This window comes from Rhinichthys klamathensis, unplaced genomic scaffold (assembly GCF_029890125.1).
Source record: "Rhinichthys klamathensis goyatoka isolate OS25496 unplaced genomic scaffold, OSU_Roscu_1.1 h1tg000159l_1, whole genome shotgun sequence".
NCBI classification, from domain to species: Eukaryota; Metazoa; Chordata; class Actinopteri; order Cypriniformes; family Leuciscidae; genus Rhinichthys; species Rhinichthys klamathensis.
In genome coordinates, this window is record NW_026606693.1 from 1,301,457 (window position 1) to 1,323,210 (window position 21,754).

Here is a 21,754-nt window from a genome sequence, read left to right on the forward strand (position 1 = left end):
ACTCGAGTCCTCTGGATCAACCAGATCCAATTCAGCTTCCATGCTATCCTGATCGATCCCAGTTCTGCTCCCTGAAGGCCCTGCTGAGTCGGTCAGATCATCAGACAGGCTCTTCAGGTCTGAGATGGCATCATTGACTTGAACCTCCTGACCTTCTGAGGGCACTGGTTCTTGCTCAGAATGGTTTTGATCTGGGACACTCGAGTCCTCTGGATCAACCAGATCCAATTCAGCTTCCATGCTACCCTGATCGATCCCACTTCTGCTCCCTGAAGGCCCTGCTGAGTCGGTCATATCATCAGACAAGCTCTTCAGGTCTGAGATGGCATCATTGACTTGAACCTCCTGACCTTCTGAGGGCACTGGTTCTTGCTCAGAATGGTTTGGATCTGGGACACTCGAGTCCTCTGGATCAACCAGATCCAATTCAGCTTCCATGCTATCCTGATCGATCCCAGTTCTGCTCCCTGAAGGCCCTGCTGAGTCGGTCAGATCATCAGACAGGCTCTTCAGGTCTGAGATGGCATCATTGACTTGAACCTCCTGACCTTCTGAGGGCACTGGTTCTTGCTCAGAATGGTTTGGATCTGGGACACTCGAGTCCTCTGGATCAACCAGATCCAACTCAGCTTCCTGCTCAGAAACACTTGGAACTGGGACACTTGATTGAACGATATCAACCAGACCCGTTTCAGGTGTTGGCTCAGGAATGCCTGGGTCACACAATGGCTCCGGAACAGCAAAAAGCATATCATAGAATCCACAAATTTTCTTCATCAGCCAAACTTGTGTACTTTCTGAAAAACAAAAGAAGAATATGTTATTAGGAACATCTCAAACCACAGATTAGATATAAATAATTAGTTTGACTTGAAAGACATTTCTGTTTGCATCTCATTGTTAATTTATAGTATTTAACTACTTGACACGCTTGCCATTGTACTGTTTTTTAAACTACAGGTGGTGACTGGAGTAATTTTTGTTGTAATTGTTTGTTTGTTTGTTTATTTTAGTACACTTCTCCAAAACCACACTACAAATTAAGTGTAAAACCCAGTAAACCTTGAGATTATAACTTGTGACATTATAACAAAATATATGGATATGAGAACATGCATACAACTAAATTACCGATCTCTTAAAAAATGTTTTTTATTTCACTGAATATTTAGTAGTTTCATGAACATTTTTATTGAACTTGGACCTTTATGTTCATTAAAAAGTCTTATTATTCTATTGTAGGCTCATTTAAATGTGATCAACTTATTTAGACATTAGCAAACTGGGTGCCGGCGATGATGACACATGTTCGGCCAGATTCGCCTCAAAGTCGTGCATCTTTGGAAGCGGAAAAAGTTACAAAAAAATGGCGTGCACGCGCCCTCAACGCAACGGTCGGGCACACCGGCGAAGTCGTCATTTTTTAAGCGCTCAGGAGTTTTTTTATTGAGAAATAAACTAATTTACATACACAATAGGCATTGAACAAACAATAGTAACACTTTACAATTCTCAAAAGGCAGACGCAGTTTCAAATAACGAGTAGCGGACAAATTATTTCTTTTCTTTTACTGCAACGGTACGTCATATGTTTTAAAAACAAAATTCAACATTTTAATAACACTTTTAAAAAAATAGCCCACTTGCAAATAAATTGTATTGCAAATAAATTACTAAATGCTAAAAGTGAATACATGTAAATTAATTTGTGTTGCATTTACAATCCTGTGAAAAGCTCCCCTACTTCCCGCGCCCCTAAATATATAGAACATTTATCAGTGGTGCATGTTGACCTGTGCATGTTTAACATTCACCTGTTGTGCTGTTCTCGGGAGTTTCAGGAGCTTCTGTTGGAGGCAGCAACACTGAGAATACGTTCTTGACCTCCAGGTGCTCATCTCTCTCTACACAAGCTGAGGCTGAGGTTGGGGTTTTCACATCAAGGTCAAACTCCACAACGTTCCCCTGCAAAACGTTGCAACTGACTGACATGTCCTCAGTCGTATCGACCTCCAGCTTCGCATCGATCATTGCCGAGGGACCGAAAAGGTCGTAGAGCGCCTCGCTGACCCTAAACTCCACCTGCGCATCTTCCTCTTCTGGCACCCAGCAAGTTTCAGAGGTGTAGAACTTGCCGTCAACGTAGATCTCCATACACACCTCAATGTAGTTTGAAGACATTGCGCGTTGTGTATCTAATGCTGACAAATCAAAGATGTACAGTTGTCAAACTGTATACGACAATCAAGCACACTGTGTGTGACTCTGTACAGTTGAGTCTATAAACTGTGAGTAGCTGCCTACGCTGAGTATAGACTCTGTCTGTATAGAATGACGACGTCGTTTTACTAAACTTCTCTGCTATAATGCAATCGATACTTCACTCAAAATCGCTTCTGTTCGGGAATAACGGTGAACTGCAAGGACTAGAGCTTGAGTATTTATAATCTGTGCTGTCTGTGACGTAATCGAACATTATGACGCGCCAGAGCGGCAGCAGCGGCCGTGACGCGCCATTCATGGTTGCCATAGAAACAGATTGTTTAGCAATCGCGGGCTCAACAGTTTAGTTTTCTTTTATTCTCGAATGATATATATATATTATAATTAATATATAATATATATAATTATTAATATGAATTAAATAATATAAGACAAATTCCTGTACTCATATTACATTTTCTAAATCGATTTCAATGTGTAGTATTAGCAGGTATTAGGTTATATACGGTAGCATTAGAATGCATCAGGCACGGCGCCAGGTTTCCAGTTTTGGATGGGCCAGACCAATTGTGGGTGGGCCTTAAATTAAAACGTTATCAAATTCAAAATCAAATCACTGTTTAACCTAATAAAAATGACTGACTACTATACTCTTATATTATCTGGTTAGAACGACATGATGGCGAGTAATTAATGACAGAATTTTCATTTTTGTGTGAACTAGCCTTTAATAGTGTAAAACTTCCAGACAAATTATTTACTAATGCTACTAACAATCCTACTATATTTTCTCACATTTTATTATTCTATAGCCTATAAATGTTGTCACCTCCACTTGTTCGTCTGTCTGTTCATGGCCACGGTAAAAGCAAAACTGCCGGTCACGTACACAAACGTTTGCTTCACTATATTATTAGTGAGGAAACTGAATATACTTCAATTGATTTTCAATCACATAACCCAACCTATAAACATACATGTGGAAAACACTACATGTTTTGGCCGATTTATAAGCCTTTTCAAATAGCAAGGACCAGTAAAATGTCCTCATGATCAGTTGTCATAATTTCACTATACCGGTACATTTGGACCTCACAAAATAGGTTATAGCCAAACCTGTACACACACAGCAATGAAAGTGACAAAAACATGAATATTTAACAACTAATATATCAATATGAGCAATACACTTTAGGTCTTAGTGTAATTTATATTAAGTAAAATATAAATTATAAACTTTAAAGCTAACAACTTTGAACGCTTTCTGTACGCTATTCTTCAGAGACCCACAAGGTGACGCCATTAACCCAAAAACTCAATAATATAAACCCGAAAATAGATATTTAAATATAAATCATCAGTAGATTCAGCAAAACTCAACATGATGACCATTTGAAAATACACTAACAAAAATGTTACTACATCAGAATTGGAATGAAAAATATTAATCTAAAAGCAAGTGATACAGCAATGAAAGAGGAGCAGACTGCATTTGGGTTGAGTTTTATTTTTATTCACATTTCAAAAGTCACAAATGAACAAAGTCGTGTCTGCCATCTTGCAGGTTTTCCACCACCACCCGGAGGCCCAAAACACAGACTGCTCTGGCAGACATCAAATTCATATAAAAATCAGATCTGTAAAAATCTGCTTCACAGACGCCGCGGCACATTTCATAGTCGCGTTTATACGCTAAAACATCTGAAAACCGATTTAATCAGCTTCGTCATGATTACAGCTAGGGGGGTCAAAAACAAACAACAACAGAAAAGATTTTAAAAGATCTCAGGCACTGTGGATGATGCGTATTAGTGAAGACTGGTGAAACAATAACGACTTGTTTTCTGGAATAAAATATCATGCTGGATTTATGTGCAGAGAACCAAGTCTATAGTTGTTGAGATAAAAGTGAAGGAAAATCTAAATCATCAGCTCTTAAGAAAATTATTTCCATGGAAGACATGAACTTGAGTCATTCTCAAACACAAACACCTTATTGTTACAATCACCTCATAATCATGTATAAAAACTAGATACTCGTCGTCTGGCTGCTCAATTCGGTAGCGTCCGTCCCTATACGTCACTCGATTAACATCTGTGCACAGCACAAAGCTTCTACAGTCCTGAAGTCACCAGCACCAGGGATCATTTCTGAGCGGGTGTCCAGTTTTTTGGCTGTGTGTGTGTGAGAGAGAGAGTCTCATTGGTACTGCAGGTAGTTCTTGAGCGTCTGTGGCAGTGGCAGAGACTGGATGTGATGGATTCGGTGTCGACCCAGAGCCTGTCGCGCCGCTCTCCTGCACAGCTCCATCAACGGCAGGGGTTCAGCTACGGGACACAGCAGAGGTCGGTTAGGGTCAAAGACCTCAAGCCATCATGTGAAAACATTCATTTGGACTTCAAAAGACCAACATTGATTCAAGATAAGCTCAACGATTCATGGTTGTGACACTACAAACTGATCAAAAAGCCAGCCAATCACGAGAGAGGCCATTTGGTAACACTTCAGTATGGGGAACATATATTCACTATCAACTACAACTTTTGCCTCAAACTCTTAATTTACTGCTTATTAATAGTAAGGTAGTTTTTGTAGCGTTTAACTTTAGGTATTGGGTAGGAGTAAGGGATGTAGAATAAGGTTATGCAGAATAAAGCATTAATATGTGCTTTTTAAGTACTAATAAACAGCCAATATCCTAGTAATATGCATGCTAATAAGCAACTAGTTAATAGAGTTGAACCCTGAAATAAAGTGTTACGGACATTTATATAGAGAATAATAGAAAAAGGTGGGAATGTTTGTAAAACATCTTTGCGATTTAATTTGACCCACAACTCACAAATGTTTAGACATATACGGTTAAAAATTAAAGCATTGCGTGACATTAGTGGAACTTGAGGGTTGACTTTATACACTACCATTCAAAAGTTTGACATCAGTTTTATTTTGTTTAACAAAAAATGAGCACTTTTTTTTATTCAGCAAGCTTGAATTAAATTGATCAAGCATGACAGTGAAGACATTTATAAATGTTACAAAATATGCAATGATTTCAAATGCTGTTGTTATGAACTTTCCATTCATCAAAGAATTCTGGGGGAAAATGCATCAGGAATTGCACAAAAATATGCAGTGGCACAACTGTTTTCAACAATTGATAATAATCAGAAATGATTCTTGAGCAGCAAATCAGCATATTATACTGATTGTTGAGAGATCATGTGACACTGAAGACTGGAGTAATGATGCTGAAAATACAGCTTTGATCACAGGAATAAATTACATTTTAAAATATATTCAAATAGAAAACAGTTTTAAACTATTACGGTTTACTATATTTACTTTACTATACTATGTTTATTTAATATTACAATAGTACTGTTTTTACAGTATTTTTAATGAATTAAGAGTCTTACCGACCCCAAACCTTTCAATGGTACTGTACATTCACTAATTTTCCAGAATACCAGCTGATTTAAAGACACAAGCAAAAATATTAAAGAAAATGTTGGTGAAGAGAAAAGATCATGCAGCACAGCAAGTGCTGTGTAAAAGCATCTGCTAAAATCTATGACATTTATGGCATTATTTATTCATTAAGTGTGACTTGCATAGGCTATTGGGAGGAAATACCAGATACAAATGCTACTAAGTGTAGTAGGATATGATCTCTTTAAATTCGTGATCAGTGTTGCAACGTCTATTAGATTGCATTTTCAGAGACAGATGTTAGGAAACATGAGAAAAATTTAGAATGCTTTCATAGGTACATCATTTTTCAAATCTGCCATTACAAAAAAAGCACTAGATGAGCTACACGTAAACATGTTGTTACAAATGGTTGCGCAATTACTCACATAATGAAGCAACAGCAAAGCTATAAACAGCATCTCAGCTAGAGGCTGGAAATAAATACACTACACGTCTTTTGCCCAGACTTACAGTCTGAACGAGTCAATGCTAGTTGCGGAAAGTCAGAGACGGTGTGCAGATTTCACAGAAAATATTGCGTTCTCTATGATGGACACAGACTCTGTTCTTTTAGCTATTCTATTAGCTTCAGACTTTGATTCCATTCAGTCTAGGCGATCAAACATGCTTGATATTTTGTGTCTATTTTAGTGCACGTTGTTTTTATTTGTCATGCGTTGTTATGAGGGGCGCATGTTTCTGTATTAGCTTGTTGTGTTCGGAACGACTTGAAAGTATTTTCGTCTTAATTGTATAATACCCGGTTTTAACGTCGGCTTACACCAAGAACGATAACTAATATATAACTATGTTATATTTTTATTATATGTTATATTATATATTTGTTAACTATAAGCACATGCTGCAGTTGTGGCCAGTGACTTTAAATGCTTAAGCTCTTTAAAGCAATATGAATTCTGATGCTGAATTTAATAGCTCCGTCAATAGCTAGTGACCAAATATGAATTATAAATAGTCAGATGTAACCACGTCAACTTAGAATGAATTGGTAAAATCAGATTTAAATTTCATTCGGATGGGTTGTAAGGGGTGGTTAAAACCTTGTCTAATCTGTTCGAGAGGACATGTAAACACTTGAACGGATTGAAAACTTAAAACCGGAAAGTTCTGCGCATGTGCAATGACGTAGTGACGCATGACAGACAGAATGAGCTGTTAAAAAAAAACATTTTAAAACGATATTGTTCCTCCGTGCTTTTATTGTTATAGTTGTGGTGTGGACTTCTCCATTCTGATACAATTAGAATGATTATTAAAACTTTATAGTTAGCATTCTTGGTGTGAACGGGCCTTTAATTTGTAACAATGTAGTCACTATGTGTATGATGCCTAGTGTTATAAATGCGTTAAGATTTTAAAAGTAGTGTAAGTAGAAGCCCCATGTAGAATTTAGAAACCCTTGTTATTAGTGACACCAGTGGCCGTTAAGTGAACTGCAGCCAGCAACTTTACACTTACGATAGTTTGTGTGTAAAGTATATCCGAGACTATTGACTATATAGATCTGACTATATGAGACTAGTTTGAATGAATCCCTTTTCTTTGCATGACACTGCCATTACAGAAAACCTTTTTCAACATTTTCCTGAACATTGTATAAGCATTCGTTTCATGAGTCAGAACGGATGAGAGGCTCTCAGGAGCGTGTGTAAAGTTGATTTTCCCAGCAAAAACATCTGAGCCCTTCACATAAAAATTAGTCTACAGGCTTTCATAGACAACCTAGGAAGTCGGGGAAGGTCTCGTTTTTTTAAGTTTTCTTACAAGCGGTTCACACATTGGATATTAATGCATCAAAATTCGTACATATAGCCCCTTTAAATCTAAAGAGCTGGCTTCAAATCAACATGCACCGCCCTTGGATACGGGATTAAGGAAAATATGGGAAAAAAGGAAAAACAGAAGTAGCAAAACCTGATATTGATACATACGGTCTAATCCGTTGATGTAGGTCATGCTGACTTCACAGTGACCCCACACGGCGCTGACGATCGGGTACAGCCTCTTTCCTTTCAGGCCACGAAACGCCACGCCCAGGTAGTTCCCATCGGCACAGAATCCCAGTGTGCCTTCGTCCATGTCCAGCACCACCAGAACCACTTCGGGCACGGAGAACGTCCCTTCCTCATCTTCGTCTTCAATAAACTGCGGGTACGACGGCGCCGGGCCGGTCTGGCTCTTTCTGTCGTGGTACAGTCGGCCTCGTCCCAAGTCCCAACCCCAGGATTCGGCGTCACTACCGACTAGGGCCGAATATCCGACGGCTCTCAATGGAGCCAAAGAAGTTGAGACCCCAACAACCGCGTGCGTCCCGCGCTGCCGAATGGGCCATCGCAAAGTCCATGCGTGCAAGCCGCGAGTAAAGCCGACTTTTCCCCGCACACAGTCCGTGCTTTGGGCCACCGGGTGGCGGTGGAACGTTAGCCGGTCTTCGTCTTTGATGAAGAGGTTGAGCGAGCGGTCGTCCGGGTTCCAGGTGTGCAGCAGCTGGGTTTCCGGTCCCGCCGGAGGCATGTCCAACAGCAGCTCCAGACGGCCGGGTAACGGGACGCCGCGACTATGGAGCGACGCACACACTGGCGGATACGCCAGCTCACCAGTCTCCGGCTCATCCGCGGATTTCACCACACCCGACACCCTCTGCCCCATCACGGCCCAGCCACGGGCATCAACAACGACAGCCGGGGTTACCTCATGAGCAGGGTGGACCGGAGAGCGTCAGCCAATCAGAAGAGACGACACTGCCCCATCCACGAGAAGTCGTTCGGACCGGAGTAGACGGCACTGTAGAGCAAAATGAAAGCGAGTAAGGATGCTTGTTGTGACATTTTTATGTTGCTGCACTTCAATCAAACTAATTGCAGACTAGGTGCATCAATTACAATGTTGTTCTCGCCTGAACTCATCATCAACAACATCATTATTCCTGACACGTCAGTAAACAACATGGAGGAAGGGCTAATTTTTGCTCGATAAGGACAAGCAATTCCATGTTTTACAAATTAAAAGTTTGTACTTTACACTCAAGCAACTTCTTTTGCAAACAATATTTTCAAATATACACACCATTCAAAAGTTTTGTATATTTTTTAAAGAATTCTCTTATATACAGCCTTGTGGAGCATAAGGCTGTACATCAAAAACACACAAAAAAAAAACTATTAAAAATAACAGTTTTCTCGTTGAATACATTTTTATAATGTAATTTATTCCTGTGATCAAAGCTGAATTTTCACCATCATTACTCCAGTCGAGTGTCACATGATCCTTCAGAAATCATTCTATGACGATTTCCTAATCAAGAAACATGTCTGATTATTATCAGAGTTGAAAACAGTTGTGCTGCTTCATATATTTGTGGAATTGGTGATACATTTTTTAGGATTCTTTGATAAATAGAAAGCTCAAAAGAACTTACACAAATCTTTTGTAACATTATAAATATCTTTACTGCCAATTTTGATAAATTGAATGAATCCTTGTTGAAAAAAAGTATACATTTTTCGTTTAAAAAAAAAAAAAAAAAAAAAAAAAAAACTTGCTGACCCAAGCTTTTGAAGAGTAGTTTAGCTATCATAGGCTTATTTAATCAACCCAATAATGGTAATGGCATTAAACTAGAATGGATACGTGTAGACGAAATCAAAAATATACATTAATATGAATAATTTAGCAGTATTCATTTAATAACAGATCTGAAACCTTCACATACACAATTAAATATTTTGCTAAAACTAGTTTATTTAGCAAAGAAATTATTTCTACCCAGTATGGCTGTAAATCAGGAAAAGGCGAAAGAAAAAGTACAGAGGAAGTCTTCACTAAAGAGACACTCCTCAAGACGGAGATGAGATTTCACAGCATCTGAAGGCGCCGCTTGCGCTCACACTCCACCGCAAGCATGAGACTGAGGGAATCGGTTGTGAACCTGAGAAGACCGAGCTTTCACAAGAGTGTGTGGATCGGAGATGAATATTCCCTCTTGAGCAATAAAGAAAGAAACGACAGCACGTTCTGTTGGAATCACTGACACAAACGTGCAGTCAGGGCCAAAAAGCAAACTTGCACTGGCCAAAACCTAATCCAGTAACTCATTTTCTCCGGAAAAAGAGCCACATTTGACACAAGTCCACATGGGGTGTGCACATTTCCCATAAACGCCCTCACATGAAGAGCACGACTCATCATTCCAGCTGCTTCTGTTACTGAACGGAGCATCACAAGAGCCAAACACTGCTCAGGAACTGAGCTCGACTGGCCTAAGCCAAACAAAGACGCCTACATCTTAATAAACCAAGACGGCAAGACGAAACAAAAAAGAAAATGAGAAAACGCTGGGTAAAGAAACTTGGATTTCTATGATAATCAAAAGTTACATTTTGCCAAAAAGCAAGAATGCAGCTACTAATCACGCAATGTTATAACCGGAGTGATAAAGAGATGAGATGTCGTTGCGAGGGTGAGGGCAAGTTAATCGCTGCACCTGAAATCACATGCTGAGCAGGAACTACATCTGAATTTCAACTTACTTTAGTGGCATGTTCTTTATCGTATGAATATGGGTAGTATGTACTTAGTAGTACTTCACTGCTATTCATAAATCCTCTCCCGTGGACTCATGGGATTGTGAAGTGTCCATCGAATGCACGCTTCAGAATCTCGCCGGAAGTAGTAGGTCATCCTGGGACTTTTTCACCTATTTTTCTTCGAATACTACATATTAGGGAAGTATTCCATTTCGGACACAGTGAATGTCTTTGATGAAAGATTATGAAGGCACATGAATTAAAAAAATAATAATGTTGAGGTGCATGGATAAATCATTTATAACAAACACAGCAATATTCCATGAAAAGAGTTGCCAATTAGATTTTATGGTGACTTTAACATTTAAAAATGAAGAAATAAAGACAGCCTAATATCAGTATTGTAATTGTATAGTTGTACCGCAAGATAAAAATATCATTATTATATTACTTTTCTTAAATACTCATTTTTGTACAGTGAATATTACGACAGTAGTATTTCTTTTTAATTTGTTATAAAACATTTATTTAATTATTTTAATATATTCTTATATATTTTTAAACAATTTTATTTTACAGTGAAATAACAGTAATTTCTTATTTTGTTATAACATTTTTATTTAATCATTTTAATAATTGGTTATCATTATTATTATTATTAAAACAACAATTAATATCATTAAACATATTTTATAGACATTGATTCAAAAATCACAAAATGTTTGGCCAAATTGTGCAGCCCAAAAAACAAGCACAGCATGGAGCATTTTCAAATAAGTAAATAAATAAAAATCACATTAAATTTATCTCAGCAAAAAAAAAAAAAAAAATTTTTTTTAAATGCTAAAATTAGATTTTTACTCAAAATGGCAGCCCCAGTTTCTAGGGTGAAATGGTTTGTTACTTAATGGCTCAATACAACCCTTAAGTCTCTAGATATTGTTCGGGTTTCTCATTCACTTTTTTCCAAACCAGTTGGCCAAAATTGTACATCTCATCGCTTAGAATAGTAACAGCACACATATCATCAACAAGACACGCGATTTGAGTGAATAGTGTGGGATGAAGTTCAATACTAAGTGTTACAGGTTTGTTCAAATCACTAACTATGAACATATATAGTAATAAAAGCGATTTGAAGAATGAGATTTTGTTAAGCACACATAAACACTGGATTACTCCACACAACAAACACACAAGAACAGTCTGAGCTTACCCTGCATGCATTGCTTCTCCTGTGTCAGCATAGAGCAGGAGGAAAGGGAGAAAATGAAAGAGAAATGAAAAGGGGTAAAGCAGTTCACAGTGGAGAGAATCCAGAGCAACTCTCCACCCTTCAGCCAAACACAGAGCCGCCTTTCCTCTCTCTATCTCTCTCTCTCTCACACACACACACACTCGTTCATCCAGAACACTCCTCTCACTCATGACGATGGTGATTCACCGGAATGAACTGTGGTGTAAGTGTGAATAACTGAGCAAACACTTACCTTCCAGATCACTGCAGGACTGAAGGAGGACGAGTTTTATTAGGCCTTGAACTCCTGCGCAGAGACAAAGAAGAGTTCTGTTAGGAAAAATGCTATACCTGTGCACAACCAGAACCAGGAAGCTAACATCTCATCAGTCAGCACACATGCAGGAGTTTCTGTTTCTCAAAGAGTAAAATAAGCTCATCTTTTTCCATTTTCATGTAAACTAGGGGTTGCGCAGACAAATCGATTAGTTTTTTTGTGAAGAATCTGGTTCTATTGTTATATTTTGAGTAGTATTCTACAGTGTTCTTATAAAGCATACACACACGCTAATATATATATATATATATATATATATATATATATATATATATATATATACGGACACATTCCCAGGACGAATGTATTAATGTATTGGTACAATGTATTTAAGTATTAATGTTAATGTATAAACATACTATTATTCAAATATAATTTACGTTCTGCATAATATCCCTTATAATGTGCATGCAGAAATTAACAGTAACCTACATTAATAAATGCTTTAAAATAATTACTTGTTAGTAGTTATATGGCTACTTAGTAATGGCATCAAGTGAAGTGCATTAACTAATATTAACACACTAAACAACCGTAAAACCAACACAAAATCAATATATATAATAAAATGTTACCAAAATATGTCCTGAGTAAACAGAGTACATGACCTTCCCCAAAAGCAGCATTTGTGCCTCATTACGGTAAACATTGACCCGCTGACTAGTCGACTAGAAAGAATAAGCAGTCGTGCACGGCCTAGTGGACACAAAAACAGCTGGTCATGCCTGACTACAGGACCGCCTCCATCTGTCACATCTGCATTATTCATGCTTGCAGTGTCCTACATTAAAAAGGTATCGAAAACTGTCTGATCAACAGAGATGTGATGCTGTGGAGCATCTGAGTCATGTTTGAGTACAGTTGTATATAAGTGAAGTTATTGTGCATAGTGTTGATTTAACAAGACTATCAGTACTAATAACTTCTTTAGGCGCCAAGATTGTATGTATTAGCAGAGCACCACATGTGGTCAGTGACTCCACCAGCGTGACATTCACAATGAAGTTCAAAGGTCACACAGAGTTCAACGTCAGGTCAATGAAGACCCCTGAAGCATGCGTTTGTGCTTCCGTGACGACCTCGTCTTACGTTTGACCCACACGGGTGAACAGTACACGTCTTTGCATGAGCCATAAAAAAAGGAGAGAATAGAACGAGATGAAAGAAAGAGGAAGAGGAAACCGTACTGGGACTTCCTGCTTCCGTCAGTCTCGTTCTGAGCATGCTCGAAAAATGACCGAGCAGAATGACCTCAGCTGAAAGGAGAAATGACAGCACTGTAGTTTTAGAAACACAAGACAGAAGCTGAGAAAATGAACTTTTGCCTCTTCATGAGAAGAGCCATAGCATAATAATCTTTTAAAAAAAAGCTGTGTTTTAAAATAAAACGGGACATTCCCAGAACATTCCAATTCGGGATAAAATAGGCTTTATCACTTTCCAGTAATGTACAATTTTTTATTTTAAGATTTAATAATCTATGTTAAATGCATTAATATACAACTGTTCAACGCTAATTTACATTCAACATAAAAAATTAAAATGTGGCCTTTTCATGAGGTGACTGGTTTCAGTGGATGGTCAACAGCAACACTATGCAGAATTAAAGTTCCCTTTTCAACATTATATTTTTCTAATTATTATTTATCTGAAAACTGGGCAACACTTTAGTTTAGGGTCCAATTCTCACCATTAACTATTTGCTTATTAGTATGCATATTACTATGTTTATTAGTACTTATAAATCACATATTAATGCCTTATTCTGCACGATCATATTATAAATCCCTTAATCCACCCCGATACCTAAACTTACTAACTATAAACAGTAGTTAGGAGTTTGAGTCAAGTCAAAGCATGATGCTAATTCTGATTGACATATTCCAAGTCTTTATTTGATGAACCCTTCGACCTTTAAAGGAAACAAAACTTGAAAGCTCAAACAAACACACATGTACACGACTGTCTCAATGCTTGTTTGCATAAGGGTTGAGTTTAAGGTATCCATAATGAATAACGAACATATGCAAATTATATAGGTAATGGGAAGCGGGCATGGTTTTAAAGAACAAAGACGGATGAGACAAAGGGAATAGAAAGAACTTTGCAGAAGTGACATCAGCCCACACTAAGAAATAAATAACATGTCTGAATCATTGCTGACATATATAAAAAGTATATACAAAAGATTTTAATAGTCTCCCCCACTGTTCACCAGTGATTTATTCGTGCATTTCACAATAGCTGTGGTAGATAAAAACACGGAGGGAAAAAGCATGATTAGATTATCTCTGTAACTCTTTCCACTGTGACCTTTACACGTAAACACTCATGGAAATTGACACACAAACCTATTTTCAAAACATCCCTTTTTCATGTGCACTGCCTGACTGACAACGTTTTTTCCAACAACAAAAAAAAAGCCTTGAACGAAATGTTTACAGACACATCTGTGCAAGCGAAACAGTGAGTTTTAAAGGTGGAAAAGGCCAAATATGTTGCTGGCATGTGGCACAATTAAAGAGCAAGTATATTTGCAGCATGAAAACATGTATGACATGATCCAGAACTAGAATACACAATCCTAAAACGACCCGATACTGTCCTGCGGTTTCAGCTGCTTTGAAACAATCTAACGCACAAACACAAACAAACCAGCCACGCGCTCATCTACTTACTCTCGCGAGAATCCTTTCGCAGCTTCAGCGCAGACAAAAACACTCGCCGCCAGTCCCGAGATTTTCAATTCTACACTGTATACGCCCGTATATAACGTGTCAAATTCGTTTAAAACAAACTTTAACGCTAAACGAACGCGTCGGCGTCCTGTCGCTCGCTTCCGGCCGGGAGGAACAGACCGCGCTGATGGCTTTTGTTCCGCGAGCTACTTAGCGAGTGACGTCACCGTAGGCCAGTGCGAGCTGATTGGCCGCGTCGACGCGAGGGCGGTGACGAAAGCATGAAGGGTTCTGGAGAAACGAAGCTTTTCGAAACTCTGAATCATTTGCTTGGCAAAATGATTCACTGAATCGAAGCGCTCCAAACACCACAGACGGGCACAGTTTTTGTTTGTCAAAACTGCGCAAATGCAACAAAACCTCAGCTCAAACTCAGCTTTTACAAACCAATTGTTTTCATGAAAGTGATATCTATTAAATGCATTGCACAAATAATTAAATACCATTAAATATTAAGGTTCTGTAAATATTTTACTTTATGATTAATATGTAGTGATTGGCAGGACTTGGCAAACTATAGGTCAATGAGAAGCAATTAAATGTACTTATTTTAGTATCAAACATGCACTCTTATTAAGATGTCACCATTCACCAGAACTGTGACCCCAAAACCGAGGTATTACCGAACCGTGACTTCTGTGTACCGTTATACCCCCACAATCTATTTTAAGTTTTAATTTTGGTTTGGTGTAAAGATTAGTTTCATGTATGCAAGCATAATTTACTGTTAATACTACAGTAAGTACAGAAACTGATTCGCCGGTCTTTTCTTCTGGTCTCTGCATGCACTTGACCAGTGTGTGTTAGCAGAAGTGCTGATCGGTGTGTGTTTGCAAAAGCTGATTCCACATTGAAGCTGAAGACAGCAGTCTCTGTCTGAACTGGCACAATCTCAGCCTTGAATAATCAATCTATTAATAAACTAAAAACGGTGGTATATCTCAGTGAATTAAGGGTAGGCCAAGACACCTCAGGGCAGTTTACAGAGGTGCATTGCAGGCTAAAAGTTTAATAGATAGAGGGTGAAAAGCTTGAGAAAGGAGTAATCCATATCCTTTCTGATGTAATGTTGCTCATGGCTAAATGCTTCTGCACAGCTCTTCACCCGAGAGCTGAAATGTTGCTCAAATAAAGTTAATTTAATCAAGTGATACATGCTTATAGTCAGGCTTAGCAAAAAAACAGAAAACTTTGTGTTCTGGACGTTTTTGAAAACGATACCATTATCATATCCGTGTAAAAAAGAAAAACGCGCATTTGTGAAAACGCTGACGCCATGCGCTTGCGTATTACGTGTAAAATCTACAGGCGCGTAGTGTTTCTTTACAATGTGACAATGCCAGGTTTGGCCTGGCTGTACCCAGGCCAGTACCTGTTCCTGTTTGTGGCCAGGAAACAACACAAACATTTCACTAAACCTCCTTTCATGAAAGGCCTCATGACACATAATGCGTTTCATTACATTAGAGCTTATTCAACTCTGGAGCTGGTTAATGTGAAGCTCTGATCTCTCACATGCAGACTGAAAGGCTGATTTCATTCTTGTCAATAGTCTGGCAGAAACAAAACTGCTGAAAAGCCTCTTCTTTCATTCCAGTAGTTCTCTAGTTTCATTACGGTGACGTCTGTAGATCTTCTGTGTATTGGCACACTATATTAAGCACAATGCACTGTGTCAACAGGCTGAGACAAACTACAGGATCATGACTTGTGAAACGAAATCTATTACTGTCTCTTAAAACACTATAATGGACAAACACATTACTTAAAATCACACATAATCAGAGATGTCAGTGCAATCATTTTATTTTTGCCATCATACAGAGACAATAGACAATGTTTATGTTGCAGAGAAATCTATAGATCAGTCTAAACAAAGTCAATAACTCAAATTGAGAGAATCGTTTCAAACTGACATACTCTTTGTTCATGTCTTTATGAGGTGGCTTACAATCAGAAAAATAAAAATACATAGGCTAAATGTGAGATTAAAGTGATTTAATAATTTTGCTGCTCCCCAACGAAATTTTACGGAAACTCTAGTTTATTTTAGCTAACTACGCACAACTACTTCATCTAAATCTCACATTATTTACTCTGAATCTGAAGAAAACGTGTTGCCTGTGCAACAGAACAATGCTTATGATAAAATACTTATACTTTTCCATAACACTCATATTTAAATTCTTGCACTTAATGCTGTAAGATGCAATTTGCTCATGTTTACATTTCATTTATATTAGTTTTAGGGTGTATTCACACCAGGAAAGTCCGATGGTTCACTTGCTTTGGTCCGGACCAAATACATTTTTTTTTTTTTTTTGGGTACGGTTCGCTTTCACACTGCTCTTTTTGCAAGTGAACCAAAATTTGTAAACAAAACCACACGTGTGCTAAGGTCGTCCATTCATTGGACAAGGATTCTCAAGTAGGGAAATCAGGAAGTGCAAAAAAGGCTTTACGTAAATTAACGCAGCATCATCCTTGTATTGTAACTATCGTTACATTATATGAACTGCAAATGCTTTTTTTTTTTTTTTTGCATCTATGCGCGATTAGACTAAAGAGAACGCTCTGTATGTGAATGTCCTGATGCACACACTCATTCATTCATTCCATTCCAATGATGCACACACGACGCGCAGAAAGACGCGCAACAGATGTAATGTAGTAGGCTACAACAGATCACTTTTCCATAACGCAACTCCGACTACGGAAGCCTGTTAACTCAAAGGCGCAGTGCTTTCTTGCAATTGGGTCGGTTCATGTTCACACCGTAAACGAACCGTACCAGAGTTCGTTTGGAACCGTACCGAGACCACCTCTTCAGCTGGGTCTCGGTTCGGTTGTTTGGTCCGCACCCGAGTTCGATTGCTGTATTCACACCTGCCCAAAAGGTCCGCACCAAGGGGGGAAACGAACTAGAGTTCGATTCAATCGAACCAAACAAGGCAGGTGTGAATACGACTTTAACTTGTTCAAGTCTCTGAAGTCAGCATGAAACAGAAATTTCAATCGCCTTTCTTTCCTATTGTGACGTATATCTGAGTGAAACGGCTTCTCGAACAAGAACAAATGTAGGGCGGGACTTGACTGTCCACGGGGAATTGATTGGATAGTTGTGGTTTGCTGTATAGAGGTTATGCGTGTGACGTCACCGTCGGGCGGAGTGACTGCGGTTACACACACTGAGTGGCAGAAAGACTGAGCGGCAGCATTGGTTTTCAGCGTGAATGCAGCGAAAAACACACAAAACACATCTACAACGGGAAAGAGCTTTGCGATTGACTGTACAACTACATTTGACAAGAAATCTGAGGTTTATTTTTTACAGACTGCCGAAAGCTACAGAAAAGATAAGCAAATGGATTCACAGAAACAACTGGACTACAGGCAGCGAAAGCTTTGATTTACAGTTATCATTTTGAGTCAAAATGCTAAATTTAGGGGTAAAATCATACCCTATAATATTGTATTGTTATATAATTTATTAACAACTCATCAATTAAATATTTACCATCATGTATTCTGCATAATTGGATGTTTTTAAAGAAACACTGACAAAAAACTATACAAGTTTTAAGGCTGGATGATATATAACATGGATATATAAGTAATCACATGGATTTAGACCTACCTATACTGTATTTATATAAATCGCTCACAGGCGTATTTGCTTTATGAATTTCCTGCTCTTCCATTTAAATCGATCAATATAAATGTCAGGAAACACGATTCCTGACTGTCAATATCCATTGATCACTTGATCTTTGGTAAGTTGTAAGGAACACTATATCAAGTCCAACCTTTAGTTTAAACTGACAATCGTTTGTTTTACTCGCGTTTCCGCAGTTTCCCCTATTAAACCAAGTCACACAGCAGCTCTTCTGCCACTCAGGAGGCGTGTTCCTGCGGGAAAGTGACATCAATGCATACCCTCTATTGGTCAATCTCATGTGAGTGACAGGTTGCCCCGCCCTCACGCATCATCAGAGAAGAGATGTCACTGCAAGAGGGAGGGCAAGTTATTTTGATTCAAGATTATAACACATGACATGAATTTAAAGTGATAGTTCACCCAAAAATGATCATTTACTCGCCCTCAAGTTGTTCCAAACCTGTATGAATGTCTGTCTTCTGCTGGACACAAAAGAAGATATTTTGAAGAATGTGGGTAACCAAACAGTTGATGGGCCCCATTGACTTCCATAGTATGGAAAAAAAAATACAATGGAAGTCAATGGGGCCCATCAAATGTTTCAAGATAATAAATGATTTTAATTTTTGGGTGAACTATCCCTAAACAAATTAAATAATGATGTGCACAAATAAATAATTAATAATAAATACTGCAATATTCCATAAATATAAGAATTGTACATTTTGATTTCATGGTGACTAGTGCCACTTACTTATATTCATCAGTTTTGATTTTTCTGCATGTTGTTTTGCAATATTCTAATTGTGCACTGTTTAAATGTTATGCAAAAGCACTGCAATTACTTCGGCAATACAAATGTACAATATTATTCATGCCAATAAAGCACTACAAACTAACTAACTGGATGGATGAATTTTGCTCACTGTGAAACTTTGGGAAATGCTTTTTCATATGATTTGCTACCGAGTTTGAATGTCTAAACCTCTGTCCACACTGAGTGCAGTGGTACGGCTTCTCTCCGGTATGAAGGCGCTCGTGTGATTTCAGGTGTGCAGACAGAGAGAAACTCTTGTCACACGATGAGCACTTGAAAGGTCTTTCTCCAGTATGAATGATCTGGTGGCGTTTCAGTTGTCCAGGCGTAACGAAGCTCTTCCCACACACACAACACACTTGATCTCTCACACCCGTGTGTATTTTCTCGTGCAGTTTACAACTTTCCTGCAGTGAAAAACTCTTGCCACAGAAAGAACACACATAAGGCCTCTCATTCGTATGGACTTTCAGGTGGTTTTTCAGATTTGATGATGAATTAAAATCTTTCCCACAATGCTCACAGTTAAATGGCATTTCTCCAGAGTGAAGGTGCAGATGATTTTTGAGACCGGTTGCATCTTTGAAACTCTTCTCACACTGAGTGCAGTGGTACGGCTTCTCTCCGGTGTGAACTCGCTCGTGGGATTTCAGGTTTCCAGATTGAGTGAAACTCTTGTCACAATATGAGCACTTGTAAGGTCTTTCTCCAGTATGAATTATTTGGTGTTGTTTCAACTGGCCAACTGTGGTAAAGCTCTTCCCACACTTCGAGCACACATGGTCTCTCACTTCATTATGTATTTTCTGGTGCTGTTTACAACTGTCCAGCCGTGAAAAACTCTTTCCACAAACGGTACACAAGTACGGCCTCTCGTCTGAATGAATTTTTAGGTGTTTGTTGAGATGTGACAATGAGCTAAAATATTTACCGCACTGATCACAGTCGAAGGGCTTTTTTCCAGAGTGAACAGAGAGATGATTCCTGAGAGATGATTTATGTCTGAAACTCTTTCCACACCGAGAGCAGGTGTGCAGCTTTTTCAAGTTACAATGTTCCTCCTCCTCTTCATTCAATTCTTGTCTTGGCTCTTTCACTTCCATCCAATCTAAAATAAACATATTAAGTTTAGGTGAACCCTGATTTAGTAGCAGATATCAACAGAGATCAGGTATATGTCCGTATCAGGTATATTGATGTGCCAAAGGTTCATTCTGTCATTCTCTTGTCAAAGCAATTAAATAGTGGATGAGAATTGCTATAGAATGATATGATCATTCGGATGCATTTTCTGTAGGGAGGCACCAATATGAAAAATTTGGCCGATACCAATAATTCTTTATATTTGAAAGCCGATAACAGATATATTGGGCGATAAATCTAAATCCAAATTTTCATATAATTTTTGAGAGCCTGATTACAAAAGCAAAAGTCTCACCATTAAATCCATGACCATGTCCAAATAACAATAACATTAAAAAATCAACATATATCTGCAGATACCGATATGGTGGGTGATATGTTGTGCATCCCTGATTTCTGTATCATTTGCCATTCACTTACTGTTTATTTCACTGACACAACATCTGTTTTGTTACCTTAAAGAATGGACACCAACCTGTTTGTTCCTCTGTATCTTCATGATCGATTCTGGATGGTTCTGAATCACTCGTGTCCTCAATCTCTACTTCAACAAACGCCATCTTTAACAGTCACAACGAACTCAGCTTTAACATCTGGAGTATCCCTTCTCTTGTATGATGATGGCAAAATTCCCAATTTTTATTAGTGATGTTTTGGGAGGGGCACCAGATCTGACAAATAAAAAAAAGGAAATAATAATAGAGTTTTAGAGTATAAGCCGCATATAAAAAAAGCTCTATAGAAAGGTTGCTTATGTAACCAGGGCTTTTGTAAGCATGAAACGGCACACCTTATTGAATTAAAATTAGAAACCTGACATAGAAAACAGAGATTTACATTTACATTACATTTATCCATTAAGCAGACGCATTTTTCCAAAAAGACAATCTAGTGTGCAATGACTTGTAAGTTACTCAGAAAGCTTTACTAAGAAACAAGTTACAGGTGAAATGCAAATAAAATGAATTTTTTTTTATAAAGAATGTCTATTTATATAGAAGCTGATCAAGATTTATGGCTACATCTAATTCTACATTTCATTTACAGTACAATGTACATCAACTCAACACAAACATCAATTCTTACATTAGAAAAGAAAGTTTCAAATAACATTAAACCTTAAAACAAAATATTCTTTATCACACATAAATATACACTCACTAGTCTCTGAAGAACTCTCTGCCAACACATTACACTCTAATTATTAAAAAACCAGAGTTCATAATGCGTTTCATACTTCAACACTCGCATAATCTCTCGAGTTTCTCTCTACGCATGCGCATTCTCTTGTTCTTTTGGATTTGAATGGGAAACTCGAAAACCATTTAGTGCATTGCTGCCACCTACTGGAAATGTTTATTCTGCCAATGGCACCAAAATGAAGAGATTTGAGGAATGTAAGTTTTGTCTATCTGAAAGCTAAGTATCTATAGTAGTAGTTAAAAGATAACTTGGAAAAGTTAATACTGCAGTACACAGAAAACGAATATGCAAATTTGCAAGCACTTTTGTGTAGTAATACGTGTCATGCAAACAGAAAATTCACATGTGCATGTACATTTTTTACACATTTAAGTGT

General features: G+C 38.1%; 2 protein-coding genes across 3 annotated transcripts; both read right to left on the reverse strand.

The window, feature by feature from the left end:
* Nucleotides 1-3,714: 3,714 nt before the first annotated feature.
* On the reverse strand, nucleotides 3,715-14,731 carry spsb4b (splA/ryanodine receptor domain and SOCS box containing 4b). Of its 2 annotated transcripts, XM_056258800.1 has the most exons (5): nucleotides 14,498-14,731; nucleotides 11,736-11,789; nucleotides 11,462-11,480; nucleotides 7,651-8,503; nucleotides 3,715-4,551 (listed from the first exon to the last, which is right to left on the reverse strand). In XM_056258800.1, the coding sequence occupies exons 4-5, from the start codon at nucleotides 8,366-8,368 to the stop codon at nucleotides 4,424-4,426; spliced, it is 846 nt and encodes a 281-aa protein (XP_056114775.1). In that variant the 5' UTR covers nucleotides 8,369-8,503; nucleotides 11,462-11,480; nucleotides 11,736-11,789; nucleotides 14,498-14,731; the 3' UTR covers nucleotides 3,715-4,423. The 2 variants fall into 2 exon arrangements, with proteins under 2 accessions (XP_056114775.1, XP_056114774.1); XM_056258799.1 differs by lacking the exon at nucleotides 11,462-11,480.
* Nucleotides 14,732-18,860: 4,129 nt separating this feature from the next.
* On the reverse strand, nucleotides 18,861-21,552 carry si:ch211-276c2.4 (gastrula zinc finger protein XlCGF8.2DB). Its single transcript, XM_056258798.1, has 3 exons — nucleotides 21,337-21,552; nucleotides 20,651-20,846; nucleotides 18,861-20,140 (listed from the first exon to the last, which is right to left on the reverse strand). The coding sequence occupies exons 2-3, from the start codon at nucleotides 20,733-20,735 to the stop codon at nucleotides 19,104-19,106; spliced, it is 1,122 nt and encodes a 373-aa protein (XP_056114773.1). The 5' UTR covers nucleotides 20,736-20,846; nucleotides 21,337-21,552; the 3' UTR covers nucleotides 18,861-19,103.
* Nucleotides 21,553-21,754: the final 202 nt, after the last annotated feature.